The sequence below is a fragment of the Saccostrea echinata genome, unplaced genomic scaffold, assembly GCF_033153115.1.
Source record: "Saccostrea echinata isolate AGI-Se365-2 ecotype Australia unplaced genomic scaffold, CSIRO_AGI_Sech_v1 ptg000086l, whole genome shotgun sequence".
Classification (NCBI taxonomy): domain Eukaryota; kingdom Metazoa; phylum Mollusca; class Bivalvia; order Ostreida; family Ostreidae; genus Saccostrea; species Saccostrea echinata.
The window spans coordinates 3,576,013-3,600,258 of record NW_026889835.1 but is presented as its reverse complement, the minus strand read 5'-3'; the positions used below and the strand labels follow the sequence as shown (position 1 = coordinate 3,600,258).

The 24,246-nt window shown below is 32.0% G+C and overlaps 1 protein-coding gene across 2 annotated transcripts; it reads left to right on the top strand.

Moving 5' to 3' along the window:
• Positions 1-641: 641 nt before the first annotated feature.
• On the top strand, positions 642-23,534 carry LOC133177086 (R-spondin-2-like). 2 transcript variants are annotated; one of them, XM_061312180.1, is made up of 5 exons: positions 642-1,059; positions 16,315-16,501; positions 18,466-18,615; positions 19,507-19,692; positions 23,203-23,534. In XM_061312180.1, the coding sequence occupies exons 1-5, from the start codon at positions 1,021-1,023 to the stop codon at positions 23,292-23,294; spliced, it is 654 nt and encodes a 217-aa protein (XP_061168164.1). In that variant the 5' UTR covers positions 642-1,020; the 3' UTR covers positions 23,295-23,534. The 2 variants fall into 2 exon arrangements, with proteins under 2 accessions (XP_061168164.1, XP_061168163.1); XM_061312179.1 differs by having other exon boundaries at positions 643-1,059; positions 22,864-23,534.
• The last annotated feature ends 712 nt before the right edge of the window (positions 23,535-24,246 follow it).

Below are 24,246 nucleotides of genomic sequence, written 5' to 3'. Positions count from 1 at the left end.
TTTAAAATCTGTCTGTAATTGATAGATTGAATTTATGGAGATACGTTTTTAAAGCTTTATTGGGAACGTTTAAAAAGCACCAGACTTGTAAAAATAGCCGAAAAAATGTTTTACTTTAAGTACACGATCTCATGCTTTTTCTAAGTTGACCTTTTCCATACCTCTCATGAAATTCTACAGATCTGCATGTTATAATTTTATCGGAATGCATTATTTTCTTTGGGGGTGTGTCAATTTCTTCTCTTGGATGACCCTCAAATAGGATCGACCTCGTTTGGATTGAAAAGATTAAAAGACAGCTACTTTGGAGGGCTTTTTTTATTGATGCCTTCAATATTTAAAACGAGTCAATTTGAGAAATCAGACGAGAATGGGAGCAGATTAAGTGCATTTTTGAGCATTGAGCTCTCTTGAATATTTTTTCTTTTCGCTAATTTTATTCATACATTGTTGATATCCTTCAGATTATATCAGAAATAGTTGTTACTTGGAAAAGATGAACTAAGAAAAGAAGTTTTTTTTTGTATGTATTTTAGTATAATTTAAATTATAATTTTTGCTACTGTCTTATTCTTGTGCGTTTTCGTGATCATTTGTGCGCTAAATCACGCGGTATATTAATAGGCGGGGCTTGCGTTTTGACAGACAGATATAGTTTTCAGGTGCCAAAAGTTGGAAAGGAAGAGAATAGGTATAATACTTGAACGTCTTCAAATATTCCATGCAGTTTTCAAATGCAATGAAGAATTAATCTTTATTTTCTGGATTTTATGTAAGAAGAACTGAATCAAAGCAATCATGGGTTGACATTTATTTTTCTACAAAAACCACACATACATACAAAAACCACGTGTTCTTAGCCGTATGTTTACTGCAGTGTGAAACAATTGTGTATATTTCTTATTCCAAATTGTTTGGATTAATATAATATCAATGTTGGATTTAACTTTTCGTCAAAATAATGTAGGATGAATTGTGTGAGACTGGTGCTTCTTCTGTTTTGTATAGTAACGGATCTGCATGTTGGAAGAGCGCGGATGGAAAATCGACAAACTCGACGTGAGTTTAACTACCATTTGCATCAAGGCCTTTTTTCTTTAGTAACATATAAAACATGGTATTTTCCTATGCTTCTTGCACTCTGAGAGAAATAATGTCCACCTACATATCTTTCATGATACTACGTGATAAAAACAGATAAAAATGCCCCCGTGTATTTAGAATAGTCAGTTAAATACTTAGGTTCTGCTTTTTTTAATAATAGAGCGATTTGTTAGTTTTATTTTGGTAAAGAATTCGCTAAAAAGAAACTTGGGGGAGATAGGTAATTATTGATATTGTTCACATGGTAAAAATTAGTCATCTTTAACTCAAAATCTTTGTATGTCGAACAAAGAAAGGGACACGGACGGAATTTTAAGCAGAAAGAATAATTTGAGCTGCGAGATAGATAGAGATGTAATTATACTGTCTAGATGGAAATCCAAACCCTGCACTATAGAAGTGGTATTAATTAACACCCTTCAAACGTGGCAATTTGTGGGTAAAGGCGGTTCTACAAAAGTGAATAGTCTATTTACCAAAAGATCCGAACCTGCAAATCCAAACTTGTTTCTTGCACGTGATAGCGCTTGTTAATTACACATCAATCGGAAGGAAATTTACACTAAGAAGGTCTAGACCAAAAAGATGGGGAATTATCTTTTGTTATTCAAAGTCTGTTGTTTATTGCAGAGAATTATAGGGTATACATCCGTAGATACCAACCTGTCAACAAATCAACGCGAAAGAGACGCACAATGCATAGAACCTTCATGTTGAATGGCATCTCTTACACATGTACATAGGCAAAAAAACCAGAAAGGCTGACCCACGTGTATAGCAGTGTTTCTAATTACTTCGTGTATCACCTCTTTTTTCCTATTTGATGTTTCAAATAGCAAGTTCTATCTATTAATCCAACTTCATTTCAATGCACATGGCTTGAACTTTGCTGCAACGTGAAGTCGCTAATGTACACTTTGTCCAATGTTAACACTGTTAGCAAGCCATAATTCAGGCTTTGTATCTAAATCTTATCAAAGGTATTTATATCAGTTGCATCGGTTCCGAACTTCCCTTCCAAATCGTCGCGGAGGAGATTTTCCCGAGTAAATTAAATAACGCCGATTTTTAAGTGCAGAAACACCTCTTAAAAACGTAAACCCACACGCGAATCTTGAACAATGAGTTTTTTAAGATTATATTTTGAGAAGCTAGACATTGCAAATAATTTTGCTTTTAAAAAAAGGTAAACTTTGAGAAATTTACCTGGAATGAGTATTAAAAATTTTTTTCCAACCTATACATGGTCATGAACTTAACATAAATTATTTCTAGACGGCTAAAGGGGATAATAAACGCTGTATATATTAAAGTTCAAATGTATGTCAGTATACACAATCTTGAGCAGTTCCCCTAGGAAGATCGAGAATAAGAATTCATTTCCAATTCTTTGTCAAGATAAATAATAACTAAACCTATAGTGAGATTTTCTTATTTCTTTGCCCATTACATGGATTTTAAGAACCAGAGTAAATGATTCAATTTAAGTTTACTATTGAAACAAACCTAAACATCTTAAGGGCATTTTCTCTAATTCTTTTCTTTTTTCATCCTATTTTGTTCTGGACTTTAATCTTAGTGAAAAGGAAGGTAGGTTTATCTTCTTTTGATATACACATTCTTATTGTCGTGGTGGGCTCACTTTCGTCCGATTGAAAAATATATGCTCTATAATCACTCAATCTCAACCGATTTTGGAATTTTAGAGAATTTGAAATCACAATATTTAATTTGTATCTGCTGCCAATATTCATTAAAGGCCTTCAGAATTATTTTCATATAAAGAATAGGAATGCTACTTAAAAAAGAAACAGCCCGACAATTTGTAGTACTGTGTTTGACATTTTATATATTTAAATCAATTTCATTAAATAATGAATAAAGATGATATTGTAATATGAAACTTTTTCCCCTGCTTACTGAATTTATAATTGATGTTTACGATGAAAACGTATACGTTTATTTAAATGATTTCTTTTGAGTGTTTCGGACACCAGCTCCATTTTTTCCCAGTTCATTGGTCCTATTATAGTAATACTCTCTCTCTCTCTCTCTCTCTCTCTCTCGGTCATTGTCTGTCTCTCTTTCTCGCTCTCATGCATTTAATGGCGTACATTGTTTTCTGCTTCTTCAAACAATTTATATAATTTTCCACAATTACACAACATTCATTTTATTGATTCCCTTCTTTTTGTCTTGTATAAGAATTCTAACAGTCTTAAAAGCCGAAATCCACGAGAAGTTAGTCACAATCGCTCTGAGAGCGCACCTGCACTGATTATTTGCCTTACTACACATCATAATAGAAACATTTTTATGCCATCGCTCAATAAGCCAGTTATATTTCCTTGAAAGTAGATACATTTGTTCTGGAAGATTAAATCATTATCATCAAACTGTGTGGTTATTCTGTACTCGTGTTTTTAATATTAACCAGTTCTGTGGTAGAGAACCTCACAGGAGACTTTCTTAATGGTTTTTGCTAACACTTGGACTAATATAATTTTTAAAGTTTGGTTATCATGGAATTGAGCTCCAACTGATTTTCGTGCCTTGACTTCAGATAGAAACTCATTAAAAATGCTAAAAATCACATCAAAGGGACATTTTTTGAAGAGGGAAGTGCATACAAAATTTAACCTACATGTATTTCATTTTCATTCATACAATGTAATTGCCGCGGTCTTGTTTAAAAAAAATAAGTAAGCCATACACACTTTGGCGCATGAAACATTAATATGCAAGAGACACTGAGTTCGTGATGCCATTTACGCATCCATTTTGAGTCATTCAGTATGACGAATTTTGACGAGTACTTTTTGCAGTGCTGCAGTTATGTGTCATTTGACGCATTTAAGAAGAAAACCAAAGAAATTGTCCTCCACGATATTCTTGTAGTTTGTGACAAATGCTGAAGACGTGTCAAAAAATCGATAAAAATTCCATAAACACCAAACCATTTACATGTAGCATAACAGATGTCAAGAAATTATTGGTGAACACATTGCAATTGAAAGATTTGGATACTAATTATTCTAAAACAAAAGCTGGAAAAACTTGATAACTGTGTTATCTGCCTCAGCCTAACCAATCCTAAAGTACTGCACATAGTTCTTAGACAGCCGTATTTGCAAATCATATTTAAAAAAAAAATTGTTGCTGTAATTTGATTGATTGTATGTTGTTTTACGTCTCATTCGAGAATTTTTAACTCACATACCATTTAACCATATACCGGTGAAGGGCTTCAAATCTAGACCTTTACTTCTTTCTTTATCGTGCCGCCTACCGTGACAAGGGACCTCGGTTTTTAAGGTCTCGTCTGAGAGACCCTTGACTTTCAGTTCTAGTGCCGACGCTTCGCGAGGGAACAGTCACTACCTTTACGTAAAACGTCTTAGGTTTGACTCGGCGCGGCGAACGAGAATCGAACCCAGGCCTCCCGATCTTTACCACTGGGTTATCGTGAAATTAAAAAAAAACATTCAGTAAATCAATGGCGCCTTGTTGTTATGTAAGAGTAAAGTATAATTTCTCGACACATTTAATGAGACAATAAGATTATGAAAACTTCTCTATATGAACATTCAAAAACTAATAAAAGTAGTCACTTTTAGGTAAAATGACTTGAGAACTTTCCATATCTCTAGGATAAAATGTTACTCACTCACTAACAAGATTAGAGAGTTTTGCGAACCATAATCTGGACTTCAACTTTGAAACCATTCGATACTTTTCAATAATCTTTATAATGTCGAATTTTTGTTCTCGGAATAGACATCATATATGCGGACATTTGTTACGCGAAGTGCTATTGGCATTTGACCTAACTATAACCAGGGTAAATATTTTTCTCAGCACATTCAATTTTTGTGGGTGAAAGCCAATAGCATCTGGAAACAAATTTTGGCTAATTTAGAAACCCTGAAACTGACCTTTGGTTTTAAAATTAGAGTTAATCTTTCCCTTGGGCCATAATACAAAATAAAATATCAGCCCTATATGGACAAAATTGCCCTAAAACAACGTTTCAATAGCTGGGAGACGGAGAGAAAATATTTACTGACCCTGTGTTAGGAGGGGCTAAGAATTAAACTTGCTGGCTATAATATAGTTTCGAGAATTAATTAAACACATCTCCAAAGCATGCACATTTAAATGAAGAAAATAATGTCTGTGAACAAAATAAATTACTTATAATATATTTCACTTAAAATATAAAATGAACAGTTTTTCTTGTTTTTATTATTAATACATTTATTTTAGATGTCTGATTTCATTTAAGTGACAGAGACAAAAATAGTTTTGTCTTTTTCTGGTAATGTATGTCATATACTTATGTTGTTAACAATATCTTCTATCATATTTTTCAACATTAAACTTTATATGTATGATGTTTATTAGTAGATGGAATTCATTTTTGATGTCAAAGTCACCAGCCACAAATTTTGCAAATCGTTTACCAAGATTTTAGAATTGCAAGAACAAAACGGTCTTCATTGGCTTACGTAACATTTAGAGTGATTTGGTTTGGAATATTACATTTCTGACAAAGTGATACAAGTCAAAAAAATTATGGCTCAGTTTTATTAAGTAATTACTTTCTCTATATAAAATTACCACAAGTCCAGTTACACGCATTATACGAACATGTTGTCTAGAAATAGTTCATGAATATTCAGTATGGAAATAAAAACTCATAGAAACACAAGTGACACTGTTCGGGATTAGGTTAAAGACCACAACACTTTTGCTTTATGTGAAACCTGTTATATATCCTATTCATACTGAAGTGTATATCTAAAAAGGTGTTGTCATAACGATCGCGCATCGTTTTGCATATAGCTAGAGCTGTCAAAGTCGCCAAACTGCATTTTAATTAACTTGATTTCCCTTTTTCTTATTGACTCTAGATTTTTAAGCTTGACATTTTCTTGGGTGCCAAGTATCTATTTTGATGGTTTAACGATAGATAGAGACGAAGGTTATACATGTATTTGGCAGATAAAATCCTTGGATTAAAAACATGAGTATTTATTTTCATTGTAATGGAACTCTTTTAAAACAATATGCTTGGCTTTTCTTTAAGACAATTTCTGCCCAAATTGTTTACAAACGATAATGAAGATGAAAATTAACCTCAAAATGCACGCACTAAATTAAAAAAAATGTTATGATGCTAATAATTGTAAAAGGTCAATGTCACTGAAGCAAGAATTAGTTTTCGGTTGATATTTGTGGATAGAGTACATGTTCCTTACAGGAGTGCGTGCTTTTTGAGGGTATTGGTATATGGAGCTCCAAATTGACAACTACTGATTATACAAGTCGAGACTACTTAACTACTAGTATTGGAAAAAAAAAAAATAACAGATGATAAATTGCTTGATAGTTAATCGAGCTTCAGCCTTATTAGCAACGGATGAATGCTATGTTAAGTTGTGTTACTTGTTTTGTGTATACACATTTTATTTTAAATATTTGCCAATCAGTGATTACCGATGCAACGTCTGGTAAGCCAGTTTCAACAAAATCCTATATTTTTTTTCTTTCTTTTCCATTTTTTAATGTATAAGATATACGTGAATGTGCTTTGCCAACATCACCACATTGGTCCTTATTGATGGAGGGTATCAATTGATTGCTTATATTGAAGTTTTCCTACACTGACCAATCGTTGTAAGTTTAAATTTTTTCTGTTTCTTGTGGAAAAACAAAGTTTTAAAATAATTCTTTTTGAAGGGTAAAAAAAAACAACTGAAGAACAAGTGTTTCAAAGTGGAATTTGTCTTTCAAAACTTACTAGATTTGGAAATGGTCTCCCGAGTAACGGATCGAGTGATTTACCATATAATTTTGCTTGATAAAATTTTCATTTTGTTTAACAAAATAATCAAAGGATTATTGGTTCGATGGGATGAGATAATTTCAATATTTATTTATGTTTCATCTTTAAAAAATACTCACTGGAGAGAATTTAAAGTAGAATATCCAGTCTATCATCATGACCATAATTCCGTCTGTTAGAGTTAAACCTTAGCAATCTAATGATCTTTAGTCATTTACTTTTAGGATCATAAAAAGGGTTTCTTAGACAAATTGCTAAGCCAAATTGGGAAAAAATGGACAAAGTCTCTTTCATAAAACTGTCACAAAACACTGAGCTTTTTTTTAAAGTAATAACAATTGTAATCGAGTGTTGATTTTGACTTTCTTTGGTGATGCTGATATCTTGAATGGGTATACTTTCGTGCTTTGGTATCCTATATTCAACTAGTGAGGAATTCTTATTTTCTTATTTACTCTTCGACACAGGGTGAACAGTGAAAGTAAATCTAAAATGTCTTTGTCGCATATCCTGTTTAATGCATTCAGGTATTTGCACACTCGGAAATTAATTTCACGATTCCATCTAGGCTGTGTGTCGCTAGATGCATTGCTTACGAATAAAGACTTAGCGCTGATGTTGTAACAATGCAAAAAAGAAACATATTTCTAAGAATAATTTTATTTTCCATGAAGGGGATTTCTTGAGAATTCGGCTAAGTAGCAGTTATTCTCTTGCATCCCCTCTGTGCAATTTTACACGAGAAGAGGATTATCATCTCTCTTGATTACGTATGACATACAATTACCAGTGTGAAAGAGCTGTAGGTACTGGTAGCAGAATCTTACGGGAAGAGTATGCTAGGTATTTCAAACCCGATTTTCTAGGAAATTAGCTATAGCATTTACATCTGCTGTTGGCTATTTAATTGTGAGCACACACATTTGATCAGAGTGACACAATGTTAGTTTCACTGCCAGCTCGTGTCTAGACTGGAACATCAAAGAGTGTTCAGACAGGCTTAGTGCTTCACTGGTATGCTTGTCAAATATACCTCTCTTCCATCATAATGTTCTGAATGGTATAAAATAATTTATAAATTAATATTCAAAATTTTTTGTACATGTATATAATATTTTGTTACATTTTCAACAGTGTAATGCTGTTATTTTTTTTATTGAGTAAAAGTGATATTTTGTCACAATGTAAAAGAATATCAAAGTGATATTTTGTCACAGTGTGAAAGAATATCAGAATTGCGGTAAAACTCGACAGCAAAGAGTGTTGTAAAAACATATTCTTCCTGGCCTGTTATAAGGTATAGAGAGAGTAAATAAACCACCATGACAGATACAAAAACTGCCAAAATTTCTCAAATACGTTGTTGAAATCCGTGTTTACAATGTTCGATAAGCTATGACGTTCCAACCAATAACTATGCGTCACAGCCTCTGCACTATGTTACGAGAAGACAGTAGCAAAGGGAAAATCAAAGAAAATGTTATGAAAAGAAAATTCAATATTTTGTAGTTGGAGATGGAATTTAATTCATTCGTGGACCAGGAATTTTTTTTTTGGGGGGGGGGGGGTATTTTTACTCGTGCAGATCTAAAAAAAAAAACACCTGTCCCATTCCATATCCAACTTCAAAACATTGAATATTATGCTCTATATACTAAAAGATTCAGCTATGTTTACCCTTACATTTCAATTATGACCGCGTGCATCCTTCACTAATTCAGACTTCAAAGAAAGGTAACGAGAATAAGTTTTAAAAATAATCTGTATTTATATATTTTAAAACTTCTTTTAAAAATTGTGAGATGGTAGGGTCGAACAGCAGTCTAACAGCTTAAAATATTCCCTCCTTATAAATAATTCCAAAATGTTCTAATTTGCTTGTACATGGATGGCAAAAAGGTTTAAATAGGAAAAGAGAATCTGTATGTAGCACTTTTCTGTAAAACACGCACCGTACCAAGTATAATTATTGATTAACATGATATATCATTTGAATTTATATGAGTGAATGTTACATTGCCATTGCTATGCTATTTATTTTCAAAGAACAAGTTTTTTTTCTCTATGTTTACATGAAGGATTTCTATTTCTACTTCTTTTCATTTTTATCCAGTCATGTCGAATTAACGTGCTAACAAATCTAACCATACATTTTCATTAACAACGTCATATAGGATCGACGTAATTGTTTTTGGAGGATCATCTCCTTACAATCGAGTTCACCGAGTTAACGTTTATAGAAATATCGTCGAATTCCAATTTCAAAATCAAAATAGGATTCAGTTTATAAACTAAACTGATAGCTGTATCATAGCCATTTATAATTCTAATCAGTATCAATTTGTCAATTAGAAAATATTTATCCGACTAAAGAAGAATATCCAGTTTTGTTTAGAAAATCAAAAGCGTTCGAAATTTCATTTTTGGATTGTTGTTTGATTCATTAAACTGAATTTCTTTGAACAAGATTACATTTATATTGACGGTACTTTCATAATGCTGGTTGTTTATCTTACAGTCAAATATTCATATATTACCTTTAAAAAGTGTTTCCTATATACATATATGTAAATCTATACTTAAAAATGACTGACATTTCCACTGTATTTCCACTGTTTATTTTTTCTGATCGGTCCAAAAGAAAAAAAAAAGTGATGTTGAGCAGCTGGGTGAGATATTGGACCTGTCGGCAAGATATTGACCGCTATGACGTTTTTACGTCACGCTGTAGGTGGAATCAGCAATATCTTAACAATTATCGCAAACATGGAAGCCATGGCAGCGCAAGATATTTTAGAATAAAAAAGTAAAAGGTATAACAAACATTTATTGACTGTGTTCTCGGGCAAAGTGCATTTTGTCGACCCCTCGAACCAAACTGTTTGCCTTCGGCCTAATGGTCTTGGATCCGACAACACGCATTTTGCCCTCGAAACCATGCAGTCAATAAATGTATAATATTAACTGCCTCAAGTGATCTAGTAAATAGAGAATTGTCTTAGATGACTGTTGTACCTAATCATAGCAAACGTGTATTTTGTTCATTACTTCGTGATGTGTACTTTGAACAAATGATTCCTAAAATGATCATTAATTCACTCTTGGAAAGGGAAGGATCCCTGATTTTTTTAGTGATGGGGGGGGGGGGTGTTGCTATATTATATTATATGAGATTTTAGTATGGATAAAGAAGATTTTTATATACATGACTGGAAAGTTCTGCCTCTCCAGATATATGTGATTTATGTTCATCGAGAGTAAGACAATTATCTTCTTTTCAGTGTTTGTTTTAATTACTCATATGTTTATAAACTTTCCTATGTGGAAAGCAGTCAGTTCTGGTTGCTTACAAGCAAATTTATTTTTACATTGAAACACTTGCAAGACAAAACTGTACTGCTTGTTATGCTTAATAAAACCGGACTGTAATGACTGCATATGATGATATAATGTAGTGAGAATCAGACTGTGAGAAGAGACATCTTTGATTGTTGTTGTCGGTGGTGTAAAAACAAGTGGATCTTCTTGGACGTCTCCAGACAGTCATGTGATCAACACAATGAATAATGGTGGTTCCCTGAATATGATCTTACCTTTGAAAACATTTTTGGTCATTGTCACACATGTTTATTAAAATCGGTCAAGTTGAACTGCATGGTGTTCATCTTTCTGATTAACAGAGAAATTTTTTTTTGAAAATCAGTTACGGAAAAATTTTATAAACAAGACACGGTGTGACTTGGACAATGGTCATCGGTTGTAATTTGTAAAAATAGTAAGTTTAATTGAAGAAATATATATATATTAATGAAAAAAAATGTATCGGAACATAAATAAGCACTTTTTATATTTATTGTATTTAACTGTTCGTAGTTTACATTTATGAAATATCCTATCTTTCACGTAAACGAACAGAAAGACAGACATTTACGCCAAAGCAATATATTGCTAATCTGGGAAGACGTTATCACAGTTGCATTATTACATGTATATTGATTGTTGGAAAATCGTTAATATGTACAAGAAATCTGTCTCTGAGATATCGACTAATAATGGTTGTAATAAAAACCAATTCAAAAATACAATAAAGTGTAATAGATACACCGTTTTACTTCGTAACATTCACAGGAAAGGCCACCTATCGGGACAACGAGACCAGAGTTCATTTATTTCTGGTTATAATTGTTGTAAAGCTTTATTCTTAATCACTCCTTAGTAATTACGATAGATAATACTGTTAAATTGGTAGCTTGCATGAGATAACATTTCTAAAATTAAAGCAATACTGTGGGTAATGTTATCATCGACACCTCCATATGATCTATCTGCTGTGTATTTTACATAACTTATTTATATTATTGCAAAAACAAATGAGTGCGCAGTATGAATTTCTGGTACGATATTAGATTGTGTAGTGGTAACTTTTTTTTCGGTTGAGCTCATTTTCCCATTACTCCATAGGAGTCGTTTAATTCTAATCCCATTTATGAGATATTCGAAACATGTGGATTCTTTCCATATTTTACGACACCTCCCAACTAGAAAGCGGTATATCTGCTATTTCATCTCTTTGCTTGGGGTGAAAAAAAGCACAGAGAAAATAAGGAAAAAGCCAGCCTATTGATAATGTACTTTTTCTCAATTTATTTTAAATATTTCGGTTTGGATCGCTTCCGAGGGAATTATCACATATTTTGGAGGAGTAATTTGTATATTTCACTAAAAAGTTGTCGATTTCCAAGAATAGTTGGAACGGTTGCAACAACAAAAACATGCAAAATAAAGTGAGGTTCAAAGATTATCAATGACGAACGTTTATTGAGCATGTCAGGGTCTCCCTCCGATACACACACGGTAATTAAATTGAAAGTGAAAAGAAATGAGAAGAAATTGACGGTAATCTGCTGATCCGGAATGCTACTCCATTCGCAATTAGACACGCCTTCTTAAAGCATTTTTCCTTTTCTCCCCCTTACCGTTTTCTTCTTGCATATTGTTGGCGAATTTTGGACTAAGTACATTTACAACGTCAGGCGTTGTTAATTTGTTATCCTTAGATGCATAAAAATTGAAATACCTTGGCACCTGCAACCTATAACGTCTTGCGTTTGCCGAAATCTTATACAGATCTTAATATGGAATGTCGACTATATAAGAGACAAATGGCCAAATGATAATTTCATTTCACCTAAATTACTACTGCAGTATCTTTCTTAAATATATGCAGTTAGAGGTAAGATGACATTGACTCAATATCAACGGTTAAAGGTCAAGGTTATGTAACAAATTTAATATTTATTTTAGATTTTGAATTTTGATATGGAGGAAAAAAACTTAAGCCTCTCACAAAGCTCACTAGTACATAATTCAATTACTCCTGTAGCATTGATTGCAATCATACCCTACCTAAAAATACTAGAATTTTAAAACTATAGTTAAATAAAATTGACTATAGTATCAAAGTTTTTACTATAGTTAATCAAAGTATTTTTACTATGGATTTCAGATTGTGTTCCTCTAATTCATACATGCACATTTATATTAAATGGAACAATTACTTGTTATTTCCAAATTTTACATCACTGCTAAAAATTTGTAGAGATTTAAGCTTTAAAATCTCAACAACAAAAAAATACAGAGTAAAGTTTCATAGTATCAAAGTTTTTACTATAGTTAACAAAAGTAAACTATATTTAACTTAAGTAAATTTTTGTTAGGGATATACTCACGGAATATGTATGGTTTAATTTCCAGAATATGCTCAGATTTGCATAGGCAACTACATATCAATGTACTGGAACAGTGTTATTTGTTTTGTATGTTTTGAATCGATGTCTTCACCTGTGCCAAATTAAACAAACAAAATGAAAACGTTGACTATATTTAATTTTTCAAATAAAAAATGTTATGAAGAAAAACGTTATCATTGTTCCAGGGGTCATTTCCCAATAGCAACGAAGAAAACTGTAAATGTCAATGTACAATACTAAATTACATTCTTCATCTACAGCTAAATTTTTAATTTTACATCAGTCACTACTAAACTTTTAAATTAAACTAAATAATATTTTTCAAATTTCATCTTGCAATGACGATGGTATCTAAGTACTCTCTTCTTTAAAATTGGACAATTGATAGAGGATTACAAAAAGGTACATGTAGCTGGTGTTCCACAGGGGTCAGCCCTTGGCTCTTTACTTTTTTTGATGAAAAATGATGCTTAAAAAACACTATTTCATTAAGTAGATTGTTTCCAGATAACTTATTACAATGTTCAACATACAATGCATCAAATATTGAATACATCTTGAACCTTGACTTAGATGAATTTGACAGGTGGTCATTCAACTGGCTTATGAAATTCAACCCATCCGAATCAAAAATATTATTTTTAAAAACTTTACTCGGACTATTATTTTCCCAAACTGCGATTCTGATTATGTAGATTAGAATATATTACCTCTCAAAACATCTAGGACTACTTATAAGTCAGGATCTTAATTGATCTAAACACATAAATAATATAATCAAAAAGGTTTACCAAAGATAAGGTTTTCAAAAAAGCTAAAATACAGCATTTGTAGATGTAAATTATCAACAATGTACATTACTTTCATTAGACAATTACTTGAATACTGTTCTATTGTTTGGGATGAATGTTCATTACAAGATGCTGAAAAATTAAAAAAAAAAAGAGCAACCTAATGCAGCAAGTAATATCCTCATGAGATTCACTTTATTTAGAATCAGGTTGGGAGCCTCTCGCAGAAAGATCTTAAGTGGCAAAACTATATGCTTAAAGTACCGGTACATCGCAATTTGGTACCAGAATATTGAAAAAAAGATTAAAATCCCCCTTCTTATTTTTGTCATGGAAATTGAAGTCTAAATATCATTCACACAATAAACTAAGACACAAAACCTTTAGAAGAAATATCATTGAGTCCCATTGTGGTATCAGAGGACTCGTATCATCTGTTCCTTGTAACAAATATCATGCTCTGGAGAAATTATTTAGAACCTTTTATGTTTTATTCGGTTAAATATTATTGATTGGCATTACCTCTGTTTGTTTTGAACATACTTTATTAAAGGGATTGGTTACAAGTTCTAACAACTTAGGAAAGCCCTTCCCTACTAAGGAAAACATTTCCATTTTGGGACTCTATGATACTTCTTTGGAGAGACGAATCACAAAATGTTGATACCGATATACCTTTTTCGAAAGAATGTTTTTCAATGAGTGTAATGAAAAATATTGTAAGAAAAAGAGTTAAAAAATTGAATATTTTCCTTATTTAATCAATTGTTTAATCCTTAAAAAATGTTGCTAAGGGCAGTAATTTCTGCTGATGTATCTTTTCTCTATTGTACTTCTAATGTAAAATGGTTTTCCTGATATTTACAATTCAAACATATTTATAAATAAAGTAAAATTTTTTTTGGAACTTTCAGCATCAGAATATGTATTTAAACCAGTTTTTACATAATTTTTATAATACTGTATACTAAAATGTTGCATTTTTTAGGCTGACATATACTTCTTGCTTTTGTATGTCTTACATGTACGTCTTAAAAAAATATTGCAACCTATACATTTTTGGTGGTTATTAAATAATTTAAACTATATTCAGTGAAAATAAATGCAGTTTTTTTTCTATTTTGGACCCATAAATTCGTGAGGGTGGAAATACCTTAATCTTTTTTGGGAACATTTTAAGTTGTTATAACATGTGTTCGAAAATATTTGTATGATATAAATACATGTATACAATATGTTCATATCAATGATAGCTAAAATACTAGCTCCTCATTATAATTTTTGAAAACCCCACCTTCTCAAACAAACACATGCTATACTAATACCCCTCAAATGTAAACAAGCTGCAAATAATCTTCATGGAGGAAATATGACATCAGAATTTCATTTGATCAGGCTAGATTTTTATGAGGCCGTTTGGTTCCTTTCCAGCGGGTGCCCCTTTGATTCTGAAGCACCATCTTCATTCAGATCAATGGATCGCGATGTAATAACGGATTTTTTTTCTCGCAAACATCACTTTTAGTTCCCCTTCGTTGAGTTTTGTTTTTGTTCAAAGAAAAGAAGGAAAATTGCATTGAAAATTCCGAGGTCATCTTATAGACTGATATCTATAACGTCCTCTTCTTGAATTCCTGGCAAAGCAAAATTTGGTCAGAAAAATCGAGTCTCTGATTCGAAGGTGTTTTATTTTGTGATAATTTTTAGTTCCAATAAAGGTCGAAACAACGATATGAAACATATTCATTTTCAAAAGTGTTAATTAGATTACAATCTTGCGATCAATTTATTACTTGAGCAAATAGCCACCCGATAGACTGGACATTAGAACGACAATTTTATTAGCAGAAAAATAAAATGAAGACAAATTTTCACACTTAAAATAATTCATCGTGTAGTTAACAAAAAGCAACAAAAGAAACAACGTTAATGATCTTTTATTGGCGCGCTACCGTGATTTTCATTGCTAGCGCCCTGTGTGGGTTATGTCAGGGCGTCAAACAACAAGCTCTAAGCTTTTGCAATATACAAAGTAGTTCTATGTAAACGCTGAGAGACATGTTGTTACAGCGCCTAATAAAATCAAGACATTTCACCAAGATAACGAGCTTCTATTGATAGACGATTCCCTTCCTTATTCAATCTGGCAAACGCTCAGTCGATCAGGGTGCGAATCACTTTAAAGCTTGAAATGTTATTGGAACGTACAATATAAATTTCAGTTACGCATTGGGCTTTTGCCGGATTAATTTCTCCGATTGTTACCAAAATTCTAGGGACGTCCTATCCGGCATTGTTAGCATTCCGTACAAAAATTTAATTACAAGGCGAGTCGGTCGACTGCAAGATTGTCTTGCAACAGATGTGCGGTCTAAAAAATAAATAATGAAAAGGCAAAGAACAACAATCTATCATCATTCTCTCTTTAAGTGAAACAAAACGAAGATCAAAAAGAGTATTCATTATTTTATTGTAGGTAGCTCCAAACAATCAAAAGATGAACAAGAACTGATATGAAATTTCCTTCCGAACACGTATTCTTCTTACGAGCAGGAACGATTGACGTCTGTCGTACATTTTGGGAATTCATTGAAAAATATTATCTATTAGTATTGTGGGTTGTTGAGTCAGAGTCAGACTAGTAATCAAACAGATTGATAAATATGAATTGGAATTCCAAAAACAGACATTCAAATTCTGTACAGAAGAATATATATATGCAGAATTCAAATCTACTGATGCTTTGACAGTATTTTAATGCATTTGTTAAGAAGAACAACATTATTAATGATTTATATTATTTTATTCCTAATTTTTGTAGCATACAGGCAGAATTGCCCACCCGGTTAATTGTACAACTTGCTCCGCCATAAACGGATGTATTACGTGTCGACCCAGCCTCTTCCTGTTCCTTGCGCGTTCTGGAATGCGTCAACAAGGCGTCTGTACTCACAGTTGTCCCACTGGTTATTATGGCGTCAGGCGTCACAACTACAGTATTTGTTACAGTATGTATCAATTTATTTTAATTTTTTAACCAAGTAACTGTTCTACAATTAAAAGCTTCAAAATAGCTTCAAAACCCTGACTTCTTTCGGTAAAAGATGCATGTAGTTAATATAAACCATAGCGCAAAGCCAACAGTTTAACAGAAATAAAATATAAAACATAAAACACTACAAAGACGAGGATTTTTGACGGAGAATATATTTAAAAAAAAAGAATAATAATAATGTTCCTTTCTCCATAGTACTCTGACGATTAGCCAGCTCATTGATTGCAAATATATTAATCATTATTTTGAATTAAATGAATGTTACATTCAACCAGCATTGTCCATAAACTTAAAAAGATAATAATGATATATTTACGTCTACTGAATATCATTTCCTTTATTTCTTGTAAAAACCACTGCCGTTAATCAGTCCATAAACAACACTAAGCAAGCCACCTGCATAGAATTTTTAAGCAACGGCTGTTCCATCAATTATGCATACAATGACATGCACATCTATAATACAACATTTAACATATTTTATTTACTTTGAATGTTTGTTTGTTTGGTTTTTTTTTTATAAAAATATAAATATAAAAAATAAAATGTCTTTCTTTGGTTGTAAGTACGGGAATTAACGTCGCAGCTATTGCTATTGCTTACGCGGGTTATGTATTTTATTTCTGCAACAGCTGCGACATTCCTGTAACAACCAAAGAAAGCATTTTATTGTTTAAACATTCGATTAAAAATATATTTATTTATTTTAATTCAATACTTTGAACTCTTTCAATTTAGGTGGATTCTTTATGACAAAACTGTATTTCTTTCGCTTAATACATAACTAATTCATTACTGGTGATAATGTTTGAGAGCACGTTACTCTGTGACATTGGCGTTGAGGTTGGTCGATTCCTGCTTTAATTCACTACCGCTAATGAGAGTTCTGAAATCGTGCACAGCTTTTGATCTTGTATCAGTTTAAATAAAGAGAGAATGTGGACCATAAGTTCTTCAACCACAAACTGCAATAAAGAGTTACGGATGTATAAACACGAGATGCTGATTGTTTTCACGAAATTCTTCCACTTCTGTAAAAAGGTATGAAAATATAAACTGACCGCCATCCATAACAAATGGAATTGTTCAGAACTATACACTCTACTTTTTTTCTGATTTAAATTATATTTGACATTAATTCTATGTTGAGCAGTTTTTATTGAAAAATGATATTCAAACTTAATCAATTCGATTATTTTTTTTAAGGAAAAAAGTTTATGAATACCAGATGAAGGTTTAGATACATATTTAATATAACATATATACATATTAATTAGATCAAATGATAATTAGAATCTAACTTTATGCTTCATTTATATCGCTCGTGTCATTTTCAAAATGAACTGCACTCTTTTTGATACAATCGTTATCGCTGGTATTTTTCCTCAGCTTGTGGATGCAATTTGTCAGGTAGATTATTACATGAATCATTGAGGGAAGAGGTCCATAAGCTGATCCTTATTTTAGAATGCAGGGAATGTTAAGCAGGGTTGAAAGGAGTAACATGCTCTTATAACAAGATATGCTACACTTAAAGTGAGCTGATTATAGCATATTGTTCTAATCTTCACATGTTTAGAATGACTTCCCAGTTCCCTTGCTCTATTTGGAAACTATTACGTTTATTTTGATGAGTTCAAGTTTTTTTCAAGCTCTAAACTTCTTCAATTAATACAACATTTACCACAAGGAAATTGGAAGTTCTCTCTCTATCACCCCCCTTTCTCTCTCTCTCTCTCAGCAAAAGTGCAAATAGATTTTATGGGAAAGGGAGCAAAGGGAAGATCGATTTAATGTGATTTTTTTTCTTAATTATTAAAAATATCTCAACACCAAGTTTTACAAGACATTTTAGAAATATATATGAATGATTTTAATGTTTGAAGATCAAATTACATGTATTTTGCTTTTTTTAAGGATGTCAGATAGAGAACTGTGAAAGCTGTTTCGGCCAGGGATTCTGCACGCGATGTCGGAGTCCATACCTTTCCTATAGAGGACAGTGTATTCAGAGATGCCCAGATGGAATGCACTATGCTAACTATTCCAAAGATTGTAGACCGACAGGTAATTCCAACAAAATTTTGATATAATAGATAAAAAGATATTTGATTCTCAGTGATTTATGGTATTATTGGATATTTTATAACTTTTATTTATAACAAACACTGACAAGAATGCAATTCTGGTTTTTTTTTAATCATTATTTCAAACAAAACAAGGTGATAAAGAAAAAGTCTTTTTTAAATTGAATTAAACGTTTTTTTTTTCTTTAAAAGTAAATGCAAATTCATTCAAATTTTACAGCAATTATTTAAGTTAAAAATGGTTTTTGCAAAAATTTTCTGTACTTGATGCTAAAGAGATTGTACAATGTGTTTCTCGTAATGCCGCTCCTTTGAAGCAGTACGTAATTAAATTTACCTTTCTTTTGTTTTATTGTTCATCGTCAGTATGAACACTTCTGATAAAATTTCCCAAGTATCTTTTTTTACATGCTAAACGAGCATCAAACTTAAGGTACAGAATGTTGATAGTTATCTATCGCTGGTGGCATATGGAAGGATATTCCTACTAACACATGGTCGCACTTTAATACATACGAATATACAGCTAGTGACGATTTATTCTGATATTTCCACCTAATTATTATACATAGCCTATCGCCATCCGTTTACGACTTCAATTGTTTATACACAAAATTTCACGAATTTTATGGCTAGTGTGTTTGTTGGAAATTAAGCTTTACATTCAAATCCAGTTTGTGGATTTAAATAAGAATATGTTGATAGAAAAACAAATGGTTGGTTTTTCCCCCTAAATAATATACATATAAAAAAAAAATCAACAGATTTCCTTAATTATTTAGAAAAATGTATAAGAATGTTTCGAGATAGTATTGTATACATGTAATGATTATGCTTGTCCGAATATACCTTAATTGTCTGTATATTTCAGTCGATTGCATGACTGGTCCCTGGGCGCTATGGAGCCCATGTACAAGAAATGGTCAGAATTGCGGGTACCGGTATGGCATGATTACTCGGACTCGCGAAGTATTGGAGAGCCCCTCCCCAAATGGGGCCAGATGTCCGAATCTCATAGAAAGTCGATGTTGTCTCATGGATATGAGACGATGCGTCGGTAAGTAAAAAGTAGTAAATAAAATATCATTATAGTTTTTTTTTCAATCTGTCTTTTTTTAAGAATTATTATAAAGATAAATATCTATTTTAAAAAAAAATATCGATTATTAACACCGATAGTATTTTATACGTGTAAGAGTTACAGAAATTTGGGAACTGAATTCCAAGTATTTTTTCTGAAAATTTCTTAGAGAAATAAAATGCTGCGAAAAAGCTGTAGTGATTCATATGTGAAGTAAACAATTTATCTTGAAATAAATTTTATAAATATAACAGCGAACACTGTGTTGAATTTTCTGAAAAAAGGAATTATTTGTTTTTGCTAAATATTTATATAGATAAAAAAGAAAGAAAGAAGAAAAAAACATCAAAAATACTGTTCAGATAAAAAATCGAATAAACATGTTGCAAAACAAACATTGTATGCATTTATTAAGAAAAATTAAATTGTATTTATTACGAAGAATTAAATCAGAAAAAGACCCAAGTCAGGCAGTGTGGTAGATGTCACCATTCCTTTTTGGTTAGTCCATGATGAAGTCTAAATGCTGTCTCTATAAATCTACTCACATCATTTAAAGCTCAAATTACAAATTAGAAATCATATTCTGACGTCAATTATCTTTGTATATGCATATAAATGTGAACTTACATTCACTGAATAAATACATTCACTGAACTGAGTAAATACAAGCATGCAGAGGTGGTTGTGGTGCACTTATAGGGGTCTACATTTTTACATAAGTTTTTTTTTCATTTTTCTTCTTAATCTTTCGGAGTAAACAAGTACACTATTTACTTTTTCACAGGTCTTGATTTTTTAAAATAAAAATAATTAATTACTTAAAGATTTTTTTACTGAATATTTAGTATATTATTTAGTCCAAGTATAAAGAAAACTAATTATTTAGTCCAAGTAAAAAAGTTTCAAAATTGAATTAAAATTTCTGTTTATTTAAAAAGGTCAGAGAATCTTTTGAAAAAAAAAAAATTACAAACGCTTGTAACATTTTCTGCATACTTTTTATGATTTTTTTTTTTTGGTTTGATCTCTGTCATGCTTAAGACCAATTGACTTTGTAGCTCACCTGAGGCAGGGATCCAAAAGAACTTTTCTGATCAAAGTTTATTTGTCATTCTTTCTGACAGTCGGTCTGTATGTTAACATTACTCTTCAAGACCACAAAGGTAATTTTAACCAGCTTGTCACTAAGTACCCTTGGGTAGAAGAAATTTAAAACGTGTTCAAATGAAGGGTCATCTTAATTTTCACGGGGAACTGTTCAAAATACAGGTAAAATTATTGTGAAGTCACAGAAAATCCATCTCAAAAACTGCGAATCAAGATTTCAATTAGTTTGTGGTCTCCTTTATTCAAATGGGGTCAACATTTTATATTAGAATATCATAAAAAGAATATTTAAAGACTCTTTTCAAGAATGAATCTTAAACCCGCTGCATGAATAAGAATTATTGTGTTTTTTTACTTTAAAGCTTAAAAAAGGTTAACTCCATTGACTTTGACATAACATTTGGCCAATCGATTCACAACTTAAGATATTTGTCTGAGAAAAGGGCAGCGTGCCTCATGTGAGCATTGTGGCCCATCCACATTATTTTTTCCCCAAATATACCAGTCTCTATCGCATGGTAACTGAATATGATCCCAATCTTTGGCTTGTATCTATCACCGTCTGGTCACTTTTCAAGTCATGTAAACATATCATGATATTGTCCTTATCTCAAATTTTGCATAGGTAATGATAAGTTTTACAAATGAAAATACATTTTTAGCCTTGAGGTGGGTGGTGGGAGGGGATGGTGGGGGTTAAAATTGAAAGTTGTTCAATCAAGAAGATAAGGCGTCATTAAAAACTCTGATCATCTTCAGAATCGCGCCATAAATATTGGTCACATTAAGTAGATGTAACATTCCATAGATTCTATGCATGTTGCAAAATTAATCTGTAATTTGTGTTAAACGTATTTTTAGGCTTAAATGATTAGTAAATTATTTGATCTAGTTTTACGACGGAAATCAACGTGTTTCAGATTAACATCCGCCACACATTTTTGCTTTGTATCTTCCATCAATGAGTAACTAATTTCATTCAGTGTTATAGTTTTTCTCAATTTTCAGAGTAATTACAGTAAATTTATTACAAATTCTAAAAGATAACTCTCTAGGGGCTGCACAGTTTCGTCATTTGAGCTCTGAGTGTGTATGCACAACTTCAAATAAATTCTGATGCTGCTCTTGTGTTTTATAAATCCTTCATCTGATAAAAATGAGATACGGATTAACGAACCTTAGAACGCTCTGATCGAACAATTACTTACCAATTGGCCATTAATCCTTGACTTGATGCATGTTTCAGATGTTGCACACGCTTTGCATTTCGCCTTGTTATGTTATACCGTGGTATGGAATAATTTAAACATCTTTCATAGATGAATTCCACATGCCTGTCTTGAATATCAATCGGTCTATCAAAGAATAGAATTTTCGTCTTATTTTTATGATACACTGTGCATCTATTTGGATATTGTTCTGCAAAAAATATACATACATGTATAAAGGTACATAGTAGTTACAAATTAAAATTTTGATAATTTGTAGAGCTCTATAACCCATTTCAAACAAAGAAAGCAAAATAGCAAGAGTTTATAATTAAAGTACCCGCAAGAAACTTTGACGTCATGAATTTTCTTTATTGTAAGATCCATAATTTTTTTTTTTTTTTTTTTTTTTTTAATATAAATTTTGGACTTCAAACTTTTTAAACTTAATAATGGATTTACAAATAATTTGGGTAAAATATGTAAATCTCTTTTTTTCCCCTTAAAATTGGCGTCAAATTGGTATCAAGTTTTGTGTGTGTGTACTTATTGTGATCGTTTAAACTTGCATGCAACACTGTATCACTCTGACCTTGATGTTAAACTATCAAAGTAGACTAGATGTAGACACGATAGTCTGACTTAAGGCGCTGCTTCAGTGCTCTCTGTAGTGATCCCTGATTCTCCTTTTAAATAGTGAGAGATTAGACAAGTAGTAGCCCAGTAGTCTCCCCTTCCTGCCTGCCGCATGTGTTTCTCCGTGTGTAATTCTCTCCAGTTCAGCGAATGAGCTGTCAGTCCCTCACCCACTTCCTGTCTATACTTCCAGATCTAACTTACAATAATTCTGATCTCATCCCCGAGAAAAAGAAAAATCGTCTGCAAAAACGCAAGAAAAAGAGACGAAAAAAGAAACGCAGGAGGCATAGGAAGAGAAACAAGAAAAGGAGACGACGACCCAAAGATAGAAGGAAAAAGCGAAAAAAGTTTAAAAAGCATAAAAAGTCTAGACTTAGTATTCGTAAAAAGAAATTGCGGATATACAAAGAAGCTTGGAAGCAGTTTTGCCGAAGGGACGTTGTATATTTTCATGTTAATAGCTTTCTGTAGTGCAGGGATTGTACAAACAGGACAAGTGATGTCCCTATTATTATTATATATTACGCAGGTTCTGATTTTACCACGTCCATCATTGACAACATGGAATCTTCCGAAAATGCTTCGAGCACAGTGCTCCAGTGTTCAAATGAACACAACTAAGAGAGACAACTGCTGAAAGAAAGCAAAAGTAGCTTATTGGCTGGATCAAGTCATGTGATAATTTCCGCATATTGATGATGCAGGCAAAACTTTCGACAGAGACTATCTTTGACATGAAAGTATTTTGATTATCCACTAAGGATTTACAAAACCAGTTTTCCATTGTAAATATTTATTTTTAGGTTTTGTATGTTTTGTATTTATATGGTTGTCATAATAAAATTGTTTTATACATCTTCATTGAAATTGAATAAAAGACAAGTGTACTTGGTACATGCAAACACCAACTGGCGTTCAACAAATTAAACCCAATCAGTCAATTTAGTCGATTGATAAGAATAATATAGTTTCCAGACACATTCAGAAGACTGAAGTATAGACTGTAAACACAAAGTTTTTGCAGTGTTAGTCTAAAAAGCTTCTATCTCAAAGTACATTTTCAAGTACAACTTCAGAAATTTCACCCGGAGTGGTAGAGTTCTGTACAGCATAGAATATGAATTGAAAACTGCAAACAAAAGTTTAAAATTGTTTGTAATGCTAATGAAGGAAAGCGATTTCATTATAGATCGGGAAATGTAAGGCGCCTTTTATTAATCACATACTAGTAGTTTACTTTTAGTATTTTTCTCCATTTTCATGTTTTCTGAGATGTTTAGATTGACGTCAGTTTTGAACGAAATTAAAAATCTTAATGAAAACTTTTTTCTTTAATGCTTTCTATATGTCACTTTTCTAAACGTCAAAAGAGCTATAATATAAAACGCAATTTGCCTTGCAACATCACTAAATGTGATAAAACTAAATGTAATAAACTAGGATAACTAAAGGTTGCACAATTGTGTGCATTTTCGTCAAGATCAACGCAAAATGTAACAAACCAACTTTTCGAACAAATATTTATTGACTGATTTATTTATGTCATTTTCCCTGACATGTCAAAAATCTTAGT